This window comes from Xenopus tropicalis, chromosome 1, assembly GCF_000004195.4.
Source record: "Xenopus tropicalis strain Nigerian chromosome 1, UCB_Xtro_10.0, whole genome shotgun sequence".
NCBI classification, from domain to species: Eukaryota; Metazoa; Chordata; class Amphibia; order Anura; family Pipidae; genus Xenopus; species Xenopus tropicalis.
The window spans coordinates 114263512-114278640 of NC_030677.2; the positions used below are offsets into that span (position 1 = coordinate 114263512).

Below are 15129 nucleotides of genomic sequence, written 5' to 3' on the forward strand. Positions count from 1 at the left end.
AAAAAGTTATGGTATGTCATTACACTTAACACTCTAAACATATTCCTGTTGTTAACTAAAAACTGACCATGATTCACATAAATGCTGGAGTCAAACATAGGATTGCTAGCATTGTCTGAAAAAGAACTACATGTACCATGAAGCACCACAAATATAACCCGACACTACCCGGATACGCAGCAAGAATATAAATAAAAAAGTCTCCTCCTTTGCTTGTCAAATCGGATCAAACCATTGGCTATAGGATTGTCAATCAACTAAACACAGCTATTTGATTAGTCAAAGCCTTGGATTTTACTACTGACTGCCTTAAAGGGACAGCACAGTGTCCTTCCTGCAGCTGTTCAGTAGGAATCACATGGCTGGTGAGATTTAATTCACTCTTTCAAGCAGGACTGACTTACTGAACAGTAATCATGGTGAGTAAGTTGCGCATTAAGAAGTAACACATTTGCATGTGTCTGCATACCTAGCCTTGTAGGTAAAAATGATATGAGATGCACATTGATTTCTAAATGTGACTTAGAAAGCAACCTAATGACTTTGGCATTTGTTATACATGGTGCTCTATGAACAGAGAAAAGAAAAGGCAGTGTATACAGATATATATGGCATATATGCATGTCTGTACAGTTGCATAATCAGAGGGTTTGGATCTAACCATTAGCTTTGTAGTGAGACAGTTATAAAACTTCTAACTGCAATGAAAACTTTTCCAGCTAATGTTCATTCTCACAGTTGTTCCCATTGTGGCTTTTACTAAAGTTTTGTGCTCTGATTTTTTATTTTACTTGTTCCCTTACAGGCCATTATGGGAGTGCAGATGGTGGTCACATTGTTAGTGGCAAGTATTATGCAGCGGGTGTCTCCTCACTACTCCTTTGGCAGATGGTTGCTGTGTAATGGCAGGTACATGTAAATAATGTATATGGTAGCACAGTGTTCCATCTAATTTCTTGCTAGTCTTGTATTCAAAAATTATCTCTCTTTGTTTGGGGTTCTAAATAAACGCCCAATTGTATGTTTAAAAAACAAAACCAAACACATTTTGTTATGTTAGCTGTTGTGTGGCTATTCTGGGTAGGGGTCCAGATAATTACTGCACCCCTACTTAGCTTAGGGTGACAGTTCACTTGAAAATTCAGGGGTACGTCTAATAAATACATGCTGCAGGGAAGAACTGATTTTAAAATAAACTGCAGTCAGTTCAGCCCTGCCAGCTTGATTTTTTAAAATGTGTCTGAATTTTAAGTGGTCTGGTCACCCTAACTTAACTTAAAATCTGCTTATTTGCAGTCAAGGATACTACTGGAACTATAGCAGGCTAAAATGGAACGTTCTGTATATTAGTTACAGTATGCCTCAAAGGGACCTTGAAAAAATGTTTTGGCAGAAAAAGTGTATAACCCAAAGAAATCTAGAAACCACTGGATTATGGTATACATTACAGGGTTATTTGCTGATTAACTTTGCTGTATAACTTATTGGGGGTCATGTATAAAGACTGGACAAATTTCCACTTGGGCAGTAACCCATGGCAACCAATCGGGTATTATCTTTCATCGCTTAAGCTGCAGCTGGGTGAAAAAGGCTAATCACTGAATGGTTGCTATGTGTTCCTGCCGGGGCAAATTTGTACAGTCTTTATAATTAACCCCCAGTGACTACTGGATTCTAGCTCCAGTGGATTTATATAAGAGCTATTTTTTGTGCTTGCCCAATAGTAGTTTTACCTATAAGTCACTTTTTATCTTTTTTTGTTGAGGGTAGGATGCCATTTCCTTTCATTTTCCCCAAACAGAATTATCTGTGAAAATACATGAAGTCTTTGATTTATTTTCTAGTTTGTTTCGTTTCAAACATCCAACTGAGGAGGAACTGCGGACTTTAGCTGGGAAACAAAAACCTAAAGCCAAAAGAGAAAGGTGAGTGCAATAGTCATACACCCACATACAGTAAAGTTTTTTTGTGGTGTAGTAGTAAGGTGTATATGTTCTACAGGCGGACAAATGGGGTGACCGATGAGAAACCGCTAACTGTCCCCAAGGACATAGACTTACGCTTGGATACACAGCCAATCACCACCATTGATGCCCTCGGTAAGTTTTCCTTTGACCTTATTAACAAATGAAGGAATTCAGGTTAACTTAATGTGCTCATTCTGCTTTGTTTGTAGTGCTTCGCTATTTCCTGGAGTACCAGTGGTTTATAGATTTTGCTTTGTACTCAACAATTATCTACTTGTTCACTGAAGCCTATTATTGTGTGGTGGATGCCCAAAATGAGATAAACATTGGAGTCCTTTGGTGCCTGATGTCCATTATTTTCTCCATGTATCCTTCCATGCAGCAGCAAAGCTGGACTGTTATCCCACATTGTGAAAATAGTTAGTGCATTTGTCATATCTCACTGTGTAAAGTTGGAAACATTGTTACCTTAATTAGAAGACTTCAGCAAGGTCCTATTTACTGTGATGAAACACTACTTCCGATCTGAGGAGGGTGGTGAACGGTCTGTCTGCTTGACATTTGCCTTTTTCTTTCTTCTGATTGCGATGATAGTAATGGTTGTGCGAGACGAGTATCTGGAGTTTGGGCTGGAACCAGGTAAAGTTTATGCTTTTTGCCTTGGACAGATGTAATCCTTGAAGTATGATCACCAATGACATAAAATAGAATAGTATCATATCTGAGAGCCACCTGTCTGTCAGTTGTTGGTCCTCTAGAAGAAATGATACTTGAACCAAAGATAAACGATTGTTGCATCTGCCGACACGGATTTACATAATGGTAGAAAGCCTGTTGCTGTGCATCAAACCCAAGCACATAAAGACATGCTTTTAAAAATTCCTTACTTTTCCCTTCTCTTGTTTTATAATTAATTTGTCTTTGCCTTTATTTTTTTTAAGGCTTGGCCAGTGTCTGTCACAATCTAGAAAACTTTCTGGCACAGCGAGGCTGGCAGTGGTCGTAAGTCTGAAATTTCCAAAATTTTATTTTGAGGGCATTCAGCACCATAAAGACTACTACTAGAAATGTCTACTTCCTAAAGGGATTGTGAGCCCTTAGACAAAATTGAACATATATATTTTTCCACATCATTTTAAAGGTTTTAATGTCCACATCCCAGGGATAGGCCCTACACAAATCAACAATTGTTGTGTGGCTAGCAGCTCAGAGTTTATCATCACTCTATATTTCTATTGCATCTACATGTTACAGATTTATAATTCTCATCAGTCCCTGCTTCTTTGAAGCTTATAAGTAAGGTCTTTGCCATGCACACACTTTGGTATTTCTTAAAGGGGAACTACTGAACCAAGATGTGTTTAAAGAGCCCCACACAACACTAAAACTGTAATCTGTTCCTTCTTTAGACTTCTCTGTCAAAGGCTTTCCTGCACAAACTGCCTGCTGTTCCTAGTCCGTCACCTCTTTTGCTGGCCTGTAAAGGGACAGGGCAGACTTGGCCAGCCAAATTGTCTGCTATAATTGAAAGGCGTACGGGTCATTTTGGCTATTAACACTGACCAAATATTCTATGTAAGACACACACTGCTTCACGCTATACCTTGTAACTTTTGTGTCAGTGTTGGATCACTGATGTAACCTAACAGAACAGGGGATTTTAAAATAACACTGGAAGCTGTGATTTCTCAGTACTACAATAATACAATTATTATAATATAAATACAATTATTATAATTACAAATGACTTTGCATTTCCCAGTACAAAAGATAAGGATGGAAACAATTTTAAGAATTTAAAGGGGCCCACGAGTATTTATGATGAAAAGCTAATGTATTGTGTTGTTTTTTTTCTTTACAGAATGCCCTTTGTAAAACTTGCATTTAAAATTGCACTGGTAGCCCTCTGTGCATTCCTCGGTGGCTGCCTCACTTTTCCTGGTTTGCGACTGGCTCAGACTCACTTGGATGCTTTAAAAATGGCAGCTGACAGGCCAATGCTCCAGTAAGCACACCTACAAACTTTGGGATAAGTTGATTTGGTTCATATGGGTTTATATCAACAGCATTTTCTTGCTGGTGATCTGTTTGAAGTATTAGGGCATTGTTAACAAATTTGGGCAAGGTGCAAAGCATGAAAATACTTCCTTTTTGCGCTTTGCTCTGTTTTGCTTACAATCTGTAAGTAGTGCTGCATTTGTTCAGTAACACTGTGTAAAGGATGGGTGGTATGTGGGCATCCTCTGGAACTCATAGCTTGAGTGTTAGTCAAAATGTGGAAGCTGGTGAGCACTAACCTAATGTCTGCTTATGTTTCCCTTACGTCTGTTTGAGCTTGAATCTGCAGCTGGTACAGGTGTAAATACTCTGTACAGAGCATGCGCTCTGTGTATAGGTTCTAGGGGGCCTATACACAGTCATAAATGAGCCTACTTATCTCATATGGAGGGAAAATGGCAGGGCAGGAACTAGTAGTAGTCAAAAAAGGCACATGTCATGGGTACAATGGTGGTGGGGTGTGTTGTACTTGCTCTTCTGCCTGTGTATCTCCAGTTCCAGCCCCTCTGTAACACCAAATACTGGCACAGTGTATCAGTGAGGGTGGGACATTATTGTGTGCAGAACCAAGGAATGGAGGAGGAAGGGGTGGTAACGGGTCAGGGGTTGCTGTGTGCTGGACATTTTAGTTTTGGCTCTGCACTGGAAAAAGGGAATAATTAGTGTAGGTTTGTATGTTTCCCACTAATAACATGGCCTGTCGTTTTTTCTTCCAGGACCAAAGCACCTTATCTTTTAAGATTCTTTTAGATTTTATCTTAATAATAAACATTTTGTGTCAGTGTCCTATTTAAAACCCATATATAATTTTTATCATTGTAACCCAGTGTTTGCTGCATAATCATGCTAAAATACAGGAGAAGGTGTTTTGGCATGATTACACAATTTGCTGGCAGAGATTCAGATAAACTTCAATGGAAGTGTTTACTCACACTGTAAGAAATTTAGCACAGGTCCCAAATACAAATTGCACAGACAGGTTTTTGACAGTCAGGAAGAGCTGCACCACCCAAATGGCAGCCATTGCATGTTGGTTAATAGAAGGCATGTTGCCTATGTCATTCTGCAGAGGAATGCTAAAAGTATGTCATAGGCAGAATGTTTCCCATGAAATGAAAGTGACTGCCCATCTTGAGTAACAGTACCATAACTGTTAAGAAATAGAAACAACACAAAGCAAGATAAAGGCACAGCTCAGTATTATTATTATTTATTATTATTATTATTTAGAAATGATATTTTGCAATTTTTTTTCTTTAGACATAATTTAATTAAAATAAGATATCTTCTACCTTCCTAGAATAAGATATCTCCTACCCTCCTGCTTTTCTTTCACACTGGCAACTTGGGGGGCAGGAGAACAACTCCTTGTGTAAATCAGCCATTTGCAAGAGTTTCCTGTACATCTGTGAACCATATACTCCTAATTCAGGTGTCTTTCTGAATAGAATAGTGTAACTCTACTTTACAAACCATGGCATTGTAACTTATTTGATAATGTTGTTACAATTATTTGTTAGATATTTTTTCATATTTAATTAAACTTCCCATTGATTTTTTTTTACTGCAGGCTTTTGCTTCACATGAGTTTCCTGCCACCTGTTATTGTGGTGGTGCTATGGATTCGTCCAATCACCAGAGACTTTCTGCTAAATGCACCAATGGGAAAGGAGTCTGTAGAGCTGTAAGTGTCAACCATAATCCTTATGACTCTAGTTCAGTAAGTGAATCTGGGTACACACAGATATTTAGGCGGTTTTAAAGCTGTGAAAGATATTTGCCAGTGTTTGGACATAATGGCAAATCCATTTGGCTGATGATCCAGTCTGCTTGTTGGGTGGAACAAGCAGGTCACCAAATGAGCAAATCTTGTTGATTGGGCTGATCTAATCGTTTAGTTACATAATTACATTGGGTTGAAAAAAGACCCGAGTCCAATCAAGTTCAACCCTTCCAAGTAAATCCAGCACACACAAACCTATACTGAACTATCTATACACTCACATGCATAAACCATTTATACCAACATCAATACTAACTGTAGATTTTAGTATCACAATAGCCTTGGATACTATGCTTGTTCAAGAACTCATCCAGGGCCCTCTTAAAGGCATTAACAGAATCTGCCATTACAACATCACTAGGAAGGGCATTCCCCAAGCTCACTGCCCTCACCGTGAAAAACCATTCCTCACTTTTGTTAAAGCATTCTGTGAACCATTTTTCAAAGTCCTGGTGTTGCTATACAGTCTTTTAGTCAAGTACAGAGTCAACCTGATAAAACGGTTTCAGTTGAGGCTGATTGTTGGTGCATCCACTGATGGAAATAGGCTGCATGCTGCTATTTAAATTGATGCTGTTCTAGCTAACAGATTTGTTTGTTTATAAGAGTCCTTATTTTCAGTCTAAGCAATCAGCTGTTGGACTTGTCAAAGTGGTTTGTTGTTGCATCTGTTCCAGAAAACAGCCATGTGGAGGTGTAAAACATCTTACCAGAGGTTACATTCTAGCAGTGGCCTTAAGAAAATAATAACCAATTTTAGCTTGCCCTGCAGGAGTCTGTCAGTTCATAAAGGCTGAAAAAACACTTGCTGGAATGTTTTTGTTGTAGAAAACAGAAAGCATCAACTAGTGACAGGGTTTATAGAGTCAGACTGGTGTCAGAGGAGCACCTATGACAGAATGTGCAAAACACTTCTAGAATATTTCATTGGCAGTGAAAGTTAATAAACTTTCACTGCCAATCAGTTCTCAAAAGTGAATTCCATTTCTGACTGGCATGATGTATATAAACAGAAGTAATGTGTCCTGAATTGCAAAGCTTTATATGGTCCTTCTACAATGTTGAGGTATTATGTCATTTTAGCCAGTGTTAATATGGGCAGCTGGACCTACCTACAGTAATACAAATGTATACAAAGATACTCTCTGTGAATCATTTTTATAAATTAATTACATATCCAGTGCATAGATCTGGTAAAATATTTCCCTGGGCATCTCCAGTCAAGGTAGACTTCTGGGTATATATATATATATATATATATATATATATATATATATATATATATATATATATATATTCAAGGAAAAAGAACAAAGAGAGGCAACATTAAAATAGAGACTGAAGAACAAAATATTGAATTATACCCTAGATTGCAAAATGAATCATCTTACATCAATATGATTATGTATTAAGTCAGTGCTGTTAAACTTATGTAGTACTGACGACCAAAATTTTTCAGGCCTACGTGCTGGAGGGCTGTTAATGGAAGCCAGTTTTGATCACTGTTTTTTTAAACCACACCCATGTTATCATAAAAGCTGTTAAAACCATACCGACATAAATGGTGGTAGCAGGGCGAAAACCCAAATGGTTGCTGCTCACTGCAGGGATATCACCCATCACTCCCTATGTGAAAGAAATTTATGGTGTCATAAAAAGATATACCCTTAAATCCACATGTCTCCTCCTTCCCTGTGGATAACACTGCAACCCCCAGCACATAATTACATATCTAAACCTAAAAGCTAACAAACTACCAGAACAAACCCCTGCCAGGTCCACTTCCCACAGGCAGAATAGGACAGGCAGAGTATGGCAAGCACAGTTAGCATAGGGCAGGCAGAGTATGGCACACACAGGCAGCATGGGGCAGGCAGAGTATGACACAAACAGGCAGCATGGGGCAGGCAGAGTATGGCACACACAGGCAGCATGGGGCAGGCAGAGTATGGCACACACAGGCAGCATGGGGCAGGCAGAGTATGGCACACACAGGCAGCATGGGGCAGGCGAGTATGGCACACACAGAGGCAGGCAGCATAGGGTAGACAGGGTATGGCAAACTCAAATCAAGCAAGCACTCCATGGACCTGGGTACCGGTAAGACCACAGCTTTATTTTAACATGATTAAAGGGCTAAAAAGAACATGTGAACATGTGCCATATGTAGTGAGAGGATTTGTCACTGAATTTTGCTATTGAAACCAACCTCCTGTCTAGTACTTTGTGCAAGTTATTATAATTATTAACATTTATTTATAAAGCGCCAACATATTCTGCAGCACTGCACAATGAAGTCTTCGCTTCAGCCATCTGTTTGCCTGTACTAAATTAGGATCTTAGGTGTAACCACAGCCTTCATAAGGAATCACTGGATACTACCATTTATGGCTTTGTGTTTTCCAGGGGGTGAACTAAAGGAGATGTACCCTCTTTTTTACATCCTGTAAGAAAAAACACAAATTGAATCCTTGTTAAAGGATTAAACTCATCAATTAATAGAGCTTCTCTAGTAGAATCCTGCATTGAAATCCATTTTTCAAAATCACAAACCGTTTTTTTTTCATATGGGGATAGCCCTGTGCTCTGATAAACTTTAGTCACTCTTTACTGCTGAACTGCAAGTTACATAGTTACATAGTTACATAGGGTTGAAAAAAGACCTGTGTCCATCAAGTTCAACCCATCCAAGTAAACCCAGCACACCTAACCCACACCTACCAATCTATACTCACATACATAAACTATAAATACAACCACTAGTACTAACTGTAGATATTAGTATCACAATAGCCTTGGATATTCTGATTGATCAAGAACTCATCCAGGCCCCTCTTAAAGGCATTAACAGAATCTGCCATTACCACATCACTAGGAAGGGCATTCCATAACCTCACTGCCCTCACCGTGAAAAACCACCTACGCTGCTTCAAATGGAAGCTCCGTTCCTCTAATCTAAAGGGGTGACCTCTGGTGCGTTGATTGTTTTTATGGGAAAAAAGAACATCCCCCAACTGCCTATAATCCCCTCTAATGTACTTGGAGTGATATCAACCCCCCCCCCCCCTGAAAGCTCAGACTCAGGCACAATGCACTGAGATGGCTGCCTACACACCAATATTACAGCTAAAAAAATACATTTGTTTTAAATGGAGTGAATTATTTGCTATATAAACAATGTAATTTAGAAATAAAGTATACTATAAAAATCACGGCAGAATCCCTTTAAGCATACACTTTATATGGGGACGATTGGGGTTTTCAGGGTGTGGCTGAAACGCGAGCTGCATGCCAAGTGTATATAATAGGAAAACAGGGAGGAAAGTTGCTAGGCTGTAGGATAGAGGATTGTGTAGCATTACCTTTTTTAAAGCATAAAGTTTGTGCTATTTTGTTGCTTACAAAGGTGCCACTCCTTAATCCTTTTTTTTTTCTTTTTTTTTTTTTGTAGGAGTTTTTTTTTGGGGGGAGGGAAATGACAGAATGTCTGAAATGTAGGGATGGATATTATTTTTTTAATTTGAGCTTTAATGGGTTGGACTCAGTACAGCTGAAGGATTCTGGTAGAATGCAAATCCTGCAGAAACTGGTGGGAGAAAGGAATTCTTGATTTGGAACATCCCTATAAATGAGGGAATATATACTTAGCTTTCCTGGCTAGAAATGTGATTACAGGGCCAGTAACACTTTTCCTATTGCTTTACATATTCTTTGTTGCAGGTTGGCTTCTATTAATGAGAGGGTGGGGAGAGACCTTGCTACTTTTTCATGTAGCCCCTGAGTATTACAACTTATTACCACGCCTTGTATCCTCTCCAGCTCTAGTTGTCCATAGTAGTTGCCAGTGGAAAGCCGTTCGATTTGCTTCCATATTCCAAAGTCGCACAGTTTTTTCTGCAGCAACATAGTGAGACTACGGAAAACCGAAGTGATGCAAAGGGGAGTGATTTTCTATTGGCTCTATTCTGAAGCTAAAATTAATCACTTGAATAGCTGCAGGAACCGACTTCATATTGAAGTCAGAACAGGAAAAAAAGGTTGCACAGACACATAACACTGCAGATTGGATGGTGCTATATTTTGTAATACTTTGTAGGGCTAGAACAAATTTGGTCAATGCACCTTGCCAATAGTCTGGCTCCTGGGTGTGGGACCAAATGCTGGGAGACTTGAGGCATTGGTGGTATGACTTATATAGAGAAATATCTTGCCCTGTTTTGACCTATATACAAACACTTTTAGTTGGTTTGCTCATAAGGAAGAAAGGGGTTTGTTTCATTTTAAGCCTGTTTTGTTAGCTGTGGTAAAAGTGTATACATATTAAAGTTAAAAAAGCTCTGCAGTCTATACTCTTCCAAGTAATGGGCTGATTGTCTGCTATAAAGCATGTTCATGGGCTGGATAATATTAGAATGATCATCTCATACAGGGATATCTATGAAGGCGGTGGAGTCCATAAAATGCCTTGCAGGGTCACATTCAGCCTGCAGGCCTACAGTTGCACAGCATTGTTGTAAGAAATGCTCAGAAATAAAAGGTTTATATTATTTTCTCTAAGCTTTTCATGTCATTGCACAGCTGGCAGGGCTATGATGTAAATGTTCTCATATTTCTCATTTCCTCCTGTGCCTTTTCCATTTAGGATGTCTAACTCTGCCTACAATACCTTCCGTCTTTGGATAATTGTGGTTCTCTGCCTTCTTCGCTTCTGCTTGACCCGCTTCCATTTGCAGGCATACTTGTGCCTTGCTGACCGCTGGGTGGAACAAATGAAGCGAGAAGCAGGACGCATCTCCATGCTTGAGATACAGCGCAAGGTGAGACTAATATTAGAGGGGCTACATATAAATAAATAAAAATGTGCATCCCTCCGAACAGAATGTCCAACTGCACAGTATCAGAGAGAATTTGTACAATTGCAGCAGTCATCTCAGGGAGAAGAGCTATGATCAAAACACCTGAATTTGCTGGCAGCTGTTTCCTTTTGCTGAATGTGAATTGCACCTATGGCACATATGGCAAGTGGCGATACAACACTGCATTTAGACTACTCTTGTGATACTTCTTACAGTAAAACATTGAAAGTTTCCCATTAGTTTTGCTACAAGGAAAGTGGCATAAATCTCCTTGTACTTAACTGACCATCTTTCTGATTCAAACTGTTGGTCTCATTTATTAACCCTGGGCTAATTCAAGTAGTAACTCATAACCATCTCATAAGTATCTGCAACTAAGTAGCTCAATGTGTTTTCATCCTAAGGTCAGTGGTACACGGGGAGATTAGTCGCCCTGCAACAAATTTTCATTTGCAACACGTATGCCATCCCACCGGCGATTTACATTCTAGCCGGTGGGATGGCATTGCGGGGAGATTAGGGTGAAAACACGTGGAGCTACTTAGTAGCAGATACTTATCACGGCTACTAAGCACCAGAAAATACCCTGCCATAGACAATACTGAGAATGGCCTCTGGTAAAACACACTTAGAGACTTTTAGATGAGCACTGTCTATTTTTGTAGCAATGACAAGTAGCTGCTACTAGTAGTAGTGTGTCTTTACCCTTAACGTGACAGATTCTTCTACATGGCAAAATAAATTAGTCAAATAAATATGCATTTGAAATGTAAGCTACATCATTACCTAAATTAGTACTGCCTGTGCCAGTGTGCCATCACTGGATAACCAGTGTGAGTCTATTGTAGAGGTGCAGCCAGCTTGTCTATACTTCTAAGAAGCTAAAACCGTCACGCTTCATGTAAAGTAAACTCTATAATAAAATAATAATCCTGTCATTTTATTCTTCATACACAGATTTCACGCATCTTCTGTTATCTGACTGTGGTTGCTCTTCAGTACCTAGCTCCAATTGTCCTCACTTTTCACTGTGTTTTAATGCTGAAATCTTTAGGTAAGTTTTTCTTGCTTTGATTTTGCCAGCAAGAAAAGTGTAGTTATGCAAATATTATGACATTACAATGTATACTGGGCAATACAAATAAGTACTGTTGGATGCTAAAATCAACCCAACATTATTGATTATTGACTTTTTTCTTGATTGACCTATTTTATGTTCCAGAAGCTTACTCTTCAATGCTGTATTCTGGCTAAAAAATAAAATAGCAGGCAAACTTGTGGTTTGGGCCTTATGCAGTTAAAATGGAATAAATGCGGAGGAATTGTGAATGTAATATCTGAGAAAGGTCTTACTTTTACTGTAGTGAAGGCAGGGGAGTTAATAAATCATTCTTTTAAGCACAAAAGACAGCAATAGCACTGTAGTTTTAGTTCTTCTGTTAGTTTCACTTAGATCTAATGTGCAAGGCCTTTTTATGTATTGCATCACAAATAGCATATTTCAGGTTATGTTCCTTTTTTTTGTTTGTCTTGGGGCCTTTAATGATGGAAAACACTGGATACTGCATTGAATACTCAAACCACAAAATACTGGTTTGCTGTATCCAAGGTCTGTCATGGGCTGACACATATGTCAAGTGGGCCAGGGAAACCTCAGTATATGCAGTGGAGAACATGACAATCTAGAGGTTGCAAACCTATCCTAGAACCCATCATCCGAGCATAAGGAAAAATTGTGATGTGCTACTTCTACACCCCCCTTTACATTTATTTAAATACATTCTGTGTTTTCTAGGTGACTATTCTTGGGGACTGTATCCAGAACCCACCGGTTTCACTCCAGTAGTAGATTCTTCTCCTGTGCAGTCACATTCACCTACTTCAGAAGAAGAGGAAGATACTGAAGATGTCCAAGCTGCTGTGGAGCAAATAATGGGAGCGATGTCTTCCTTACGAGGCCTATTTACACCTTTGTTTTTCCGTGGACTCTTTTCATTTCTGACGTGGTGGGTATCCGTCTGCCAGATCGTAACCAGCTTGTTTGGTCTGTACTTTCATCAGTACCTGGGTGCTTCATAGAGCCAAGTAGAAAGTTTTCAGCAAAGAGGGGACAGCTGGTGAATTTACTCGGAGTTACAATGGTAACAATCTTCTTGAAACACTATAGGTGCACATACAATCAAATGCTTTTTTCTAGAGACCACATGACCTGCACCATGCTCAAAAGTGACCACCATAATTGAAATATAATTGCTAGATATTATTTATAGAATTACATTACCAGTATAATAATTAACAAATTTTGTTGGAAACAGCTATTGGTTGACAATTATAGGTACTTACATGTAGATAAATTAATAAAACTACCTAAATACACAATTACACATGATTTAGCTGAAGGGGCGATCTAATTCCACATCTTATACATAGCTTTATAAATATGCCTCAAGATTTAGGGCACCCCTTTTCGTCCTTGTTTATCACATTGAGAACTCAGAAGGAAATTGTTTCTGCTATAAAACTATATGTAAATAGCCCTTTTTTATGAATTAATTAGATGCCACCAATTTTTACGAAAAGGATCAGGAGAACTGTAGTTCTTTTTTTTACCTGCATGGAGGTGCAGGCAGCTGCCTCTCTGAGTTATTATAATGGTGTGGCTGCTGAATATCGGGTAACTGGAGCTGCATGTTCCATAGGTTGAAAGGCTGACTATGCATTTTTTGTAAAGATTAGAATGACTGCTTTTATGTAATGCATTGTGTTTCAGTTGAATGTACAGAGGCAATATACTGGTGTCATTATGGATATATGAGTTACATCAAAATATATGCCATTTTTGGGCAGTTTAGCTTTTTATAACTATGAGCTGTGATCCTTTTCTTTTGCATATGGGAAAAAAATTTAAATGTAAAATTCATATTCTGTATTCATATTTTATTTTTGAAAAACACGCATTAACAAAGTGGATGGGGTACAATTGCTACTGATGGTGTATATGTGTACACTATAGAAAAGGAAAGACTGCTGTGTTTTTGAAAGATTGTACAAATGCTGATAAAGAGTGCCTAGTCATTTTATTGTTTTTTCCTTTTCTATTATATACTTAAGAATACAAATACATTGATGGCTGTAGTACAGTGAAGGACATTCCATCTTTCATAAAAAAGCAAGAAGAAATTCAAGCATTATGTATTATCAATGACCTGGAATAACTATGAACAGAATTAGTACAAAGCAAGCTTATTATATTTGAAATACAGTACATGGAGACAAGACCCAGCTTTGGTTTTGATTTAGCTAGTCCTCAGATGGTTTAATCACGGGAGCCTATTCTTATCATTGACTTGGGTGCAGTAGTGATTGAGAGTCAATCTGTCCATCAAGTCTAATCACAATCAGGCTGTAGAAGAATGGTCTGATATCACTATGCAATGAAAAACGTTTTCAGTTTGTGACAAAATAGTTATAGGCGCTGCAATTTTGACCTGACCTGAGCAGTTGGACTGACAGTTACATTTACCTTTATGGAACTGCATCTGATTTTCTCAAGCAGCTAGTAGACTAATTTCCATAGTGCCAGAATCTGTCCAGCTTATTCAGATAACAGTATGGAGAATGAATGAAGCAAGTGTTTCCGAAGACTCACTTTCTCATGTGCCTTACAAAAGGCTGTTTGTAACTGCAGGTAAACCAAAATAGCCGGCATGCTAAATTCCTACCCATGTTTGATATTCTTAAATGCTGATTCATTGGGGGTTGTCTAAGAGATGGCAATGCCCTTTGGAAATAAAACTTTTTATTAAACACTGTATTCTTTCCTCCCATTTATTGTAATAGGTTCACTGAACATCAAACAACCCATGGAGTTGAAATCACTGGTCAAATCTGTATATAAAAATAACTCGGGAAAGCTAGTTTAGGTGTTCCTTTTGGCTGATCATCTACTGTAATGTGATCATCTGGCCCTTTTTATAGGATGACCCACTTGCACACCAACAATCATACATTTTGGTGGGGAAACAAAAAGAATGCCCCAATGTCCTTGATAAGTAAAGGGGGTACCACATTGCTTACTTCAACTAGGACATACTCACTGACCACCAAAAAAGTAAAATGTATTTAAAACTGGAGGGCTAGTACTATATTGACAATGTCTAAAGGACTTACTGAAGCTTATACACAAATAGCCACTTCCTGAAAACATTGATGGACTATTGGTCTCTGTGTAGACCAGGACAATACCATCCCTGATCAAGGCATAGGCATGAACTGAAGCAGATCAAACTGTGTATTGTAAGTTTAAGCTTAGGTCTACTATATATATATATATATATATATATATATATATATATATATATATACACATACTAAATCTGTAGGGGTAAAATCTAATGCTAAAATCTAACTGTAAGCATTATTTAAGAAATATTTGTATCAATTTTGTGGTCTTATCATCACAGCC

General features: G+C 38.5%; 1 protein-coding gene across 1 annotated transcript; it reads left to right on the top strand.

Annotated features, from left to right (window-relative positions):
• Positions 1 to 352: 352 nt before the first annotated feature.
• Positions 353 to 14476, top strand: tmem161a (transmembrane protein 161A). The gene is given in 12 exon segments (NM_001001896.2): positions 353 to 419; positions 806 to 909; positions 1845 to 1925; positions 2002 to 2099; positions 2177 to 2333; positions 2455 to 2606; positions 2909 to 2969; positions 3829 to 3972; positions 5596 to 5709; positions 10451 to 10625; positions 11622 to 11718; positions 12460 to 14476. Coding segments are annotated over 12 exon segments (1470 nt in total). The 5' UTR covers positions 353 to 416; the 3' UTR covers positions 12744 to 14476.
• Positions 14477 to 15129: the final 653 nt, after the last annotated feature.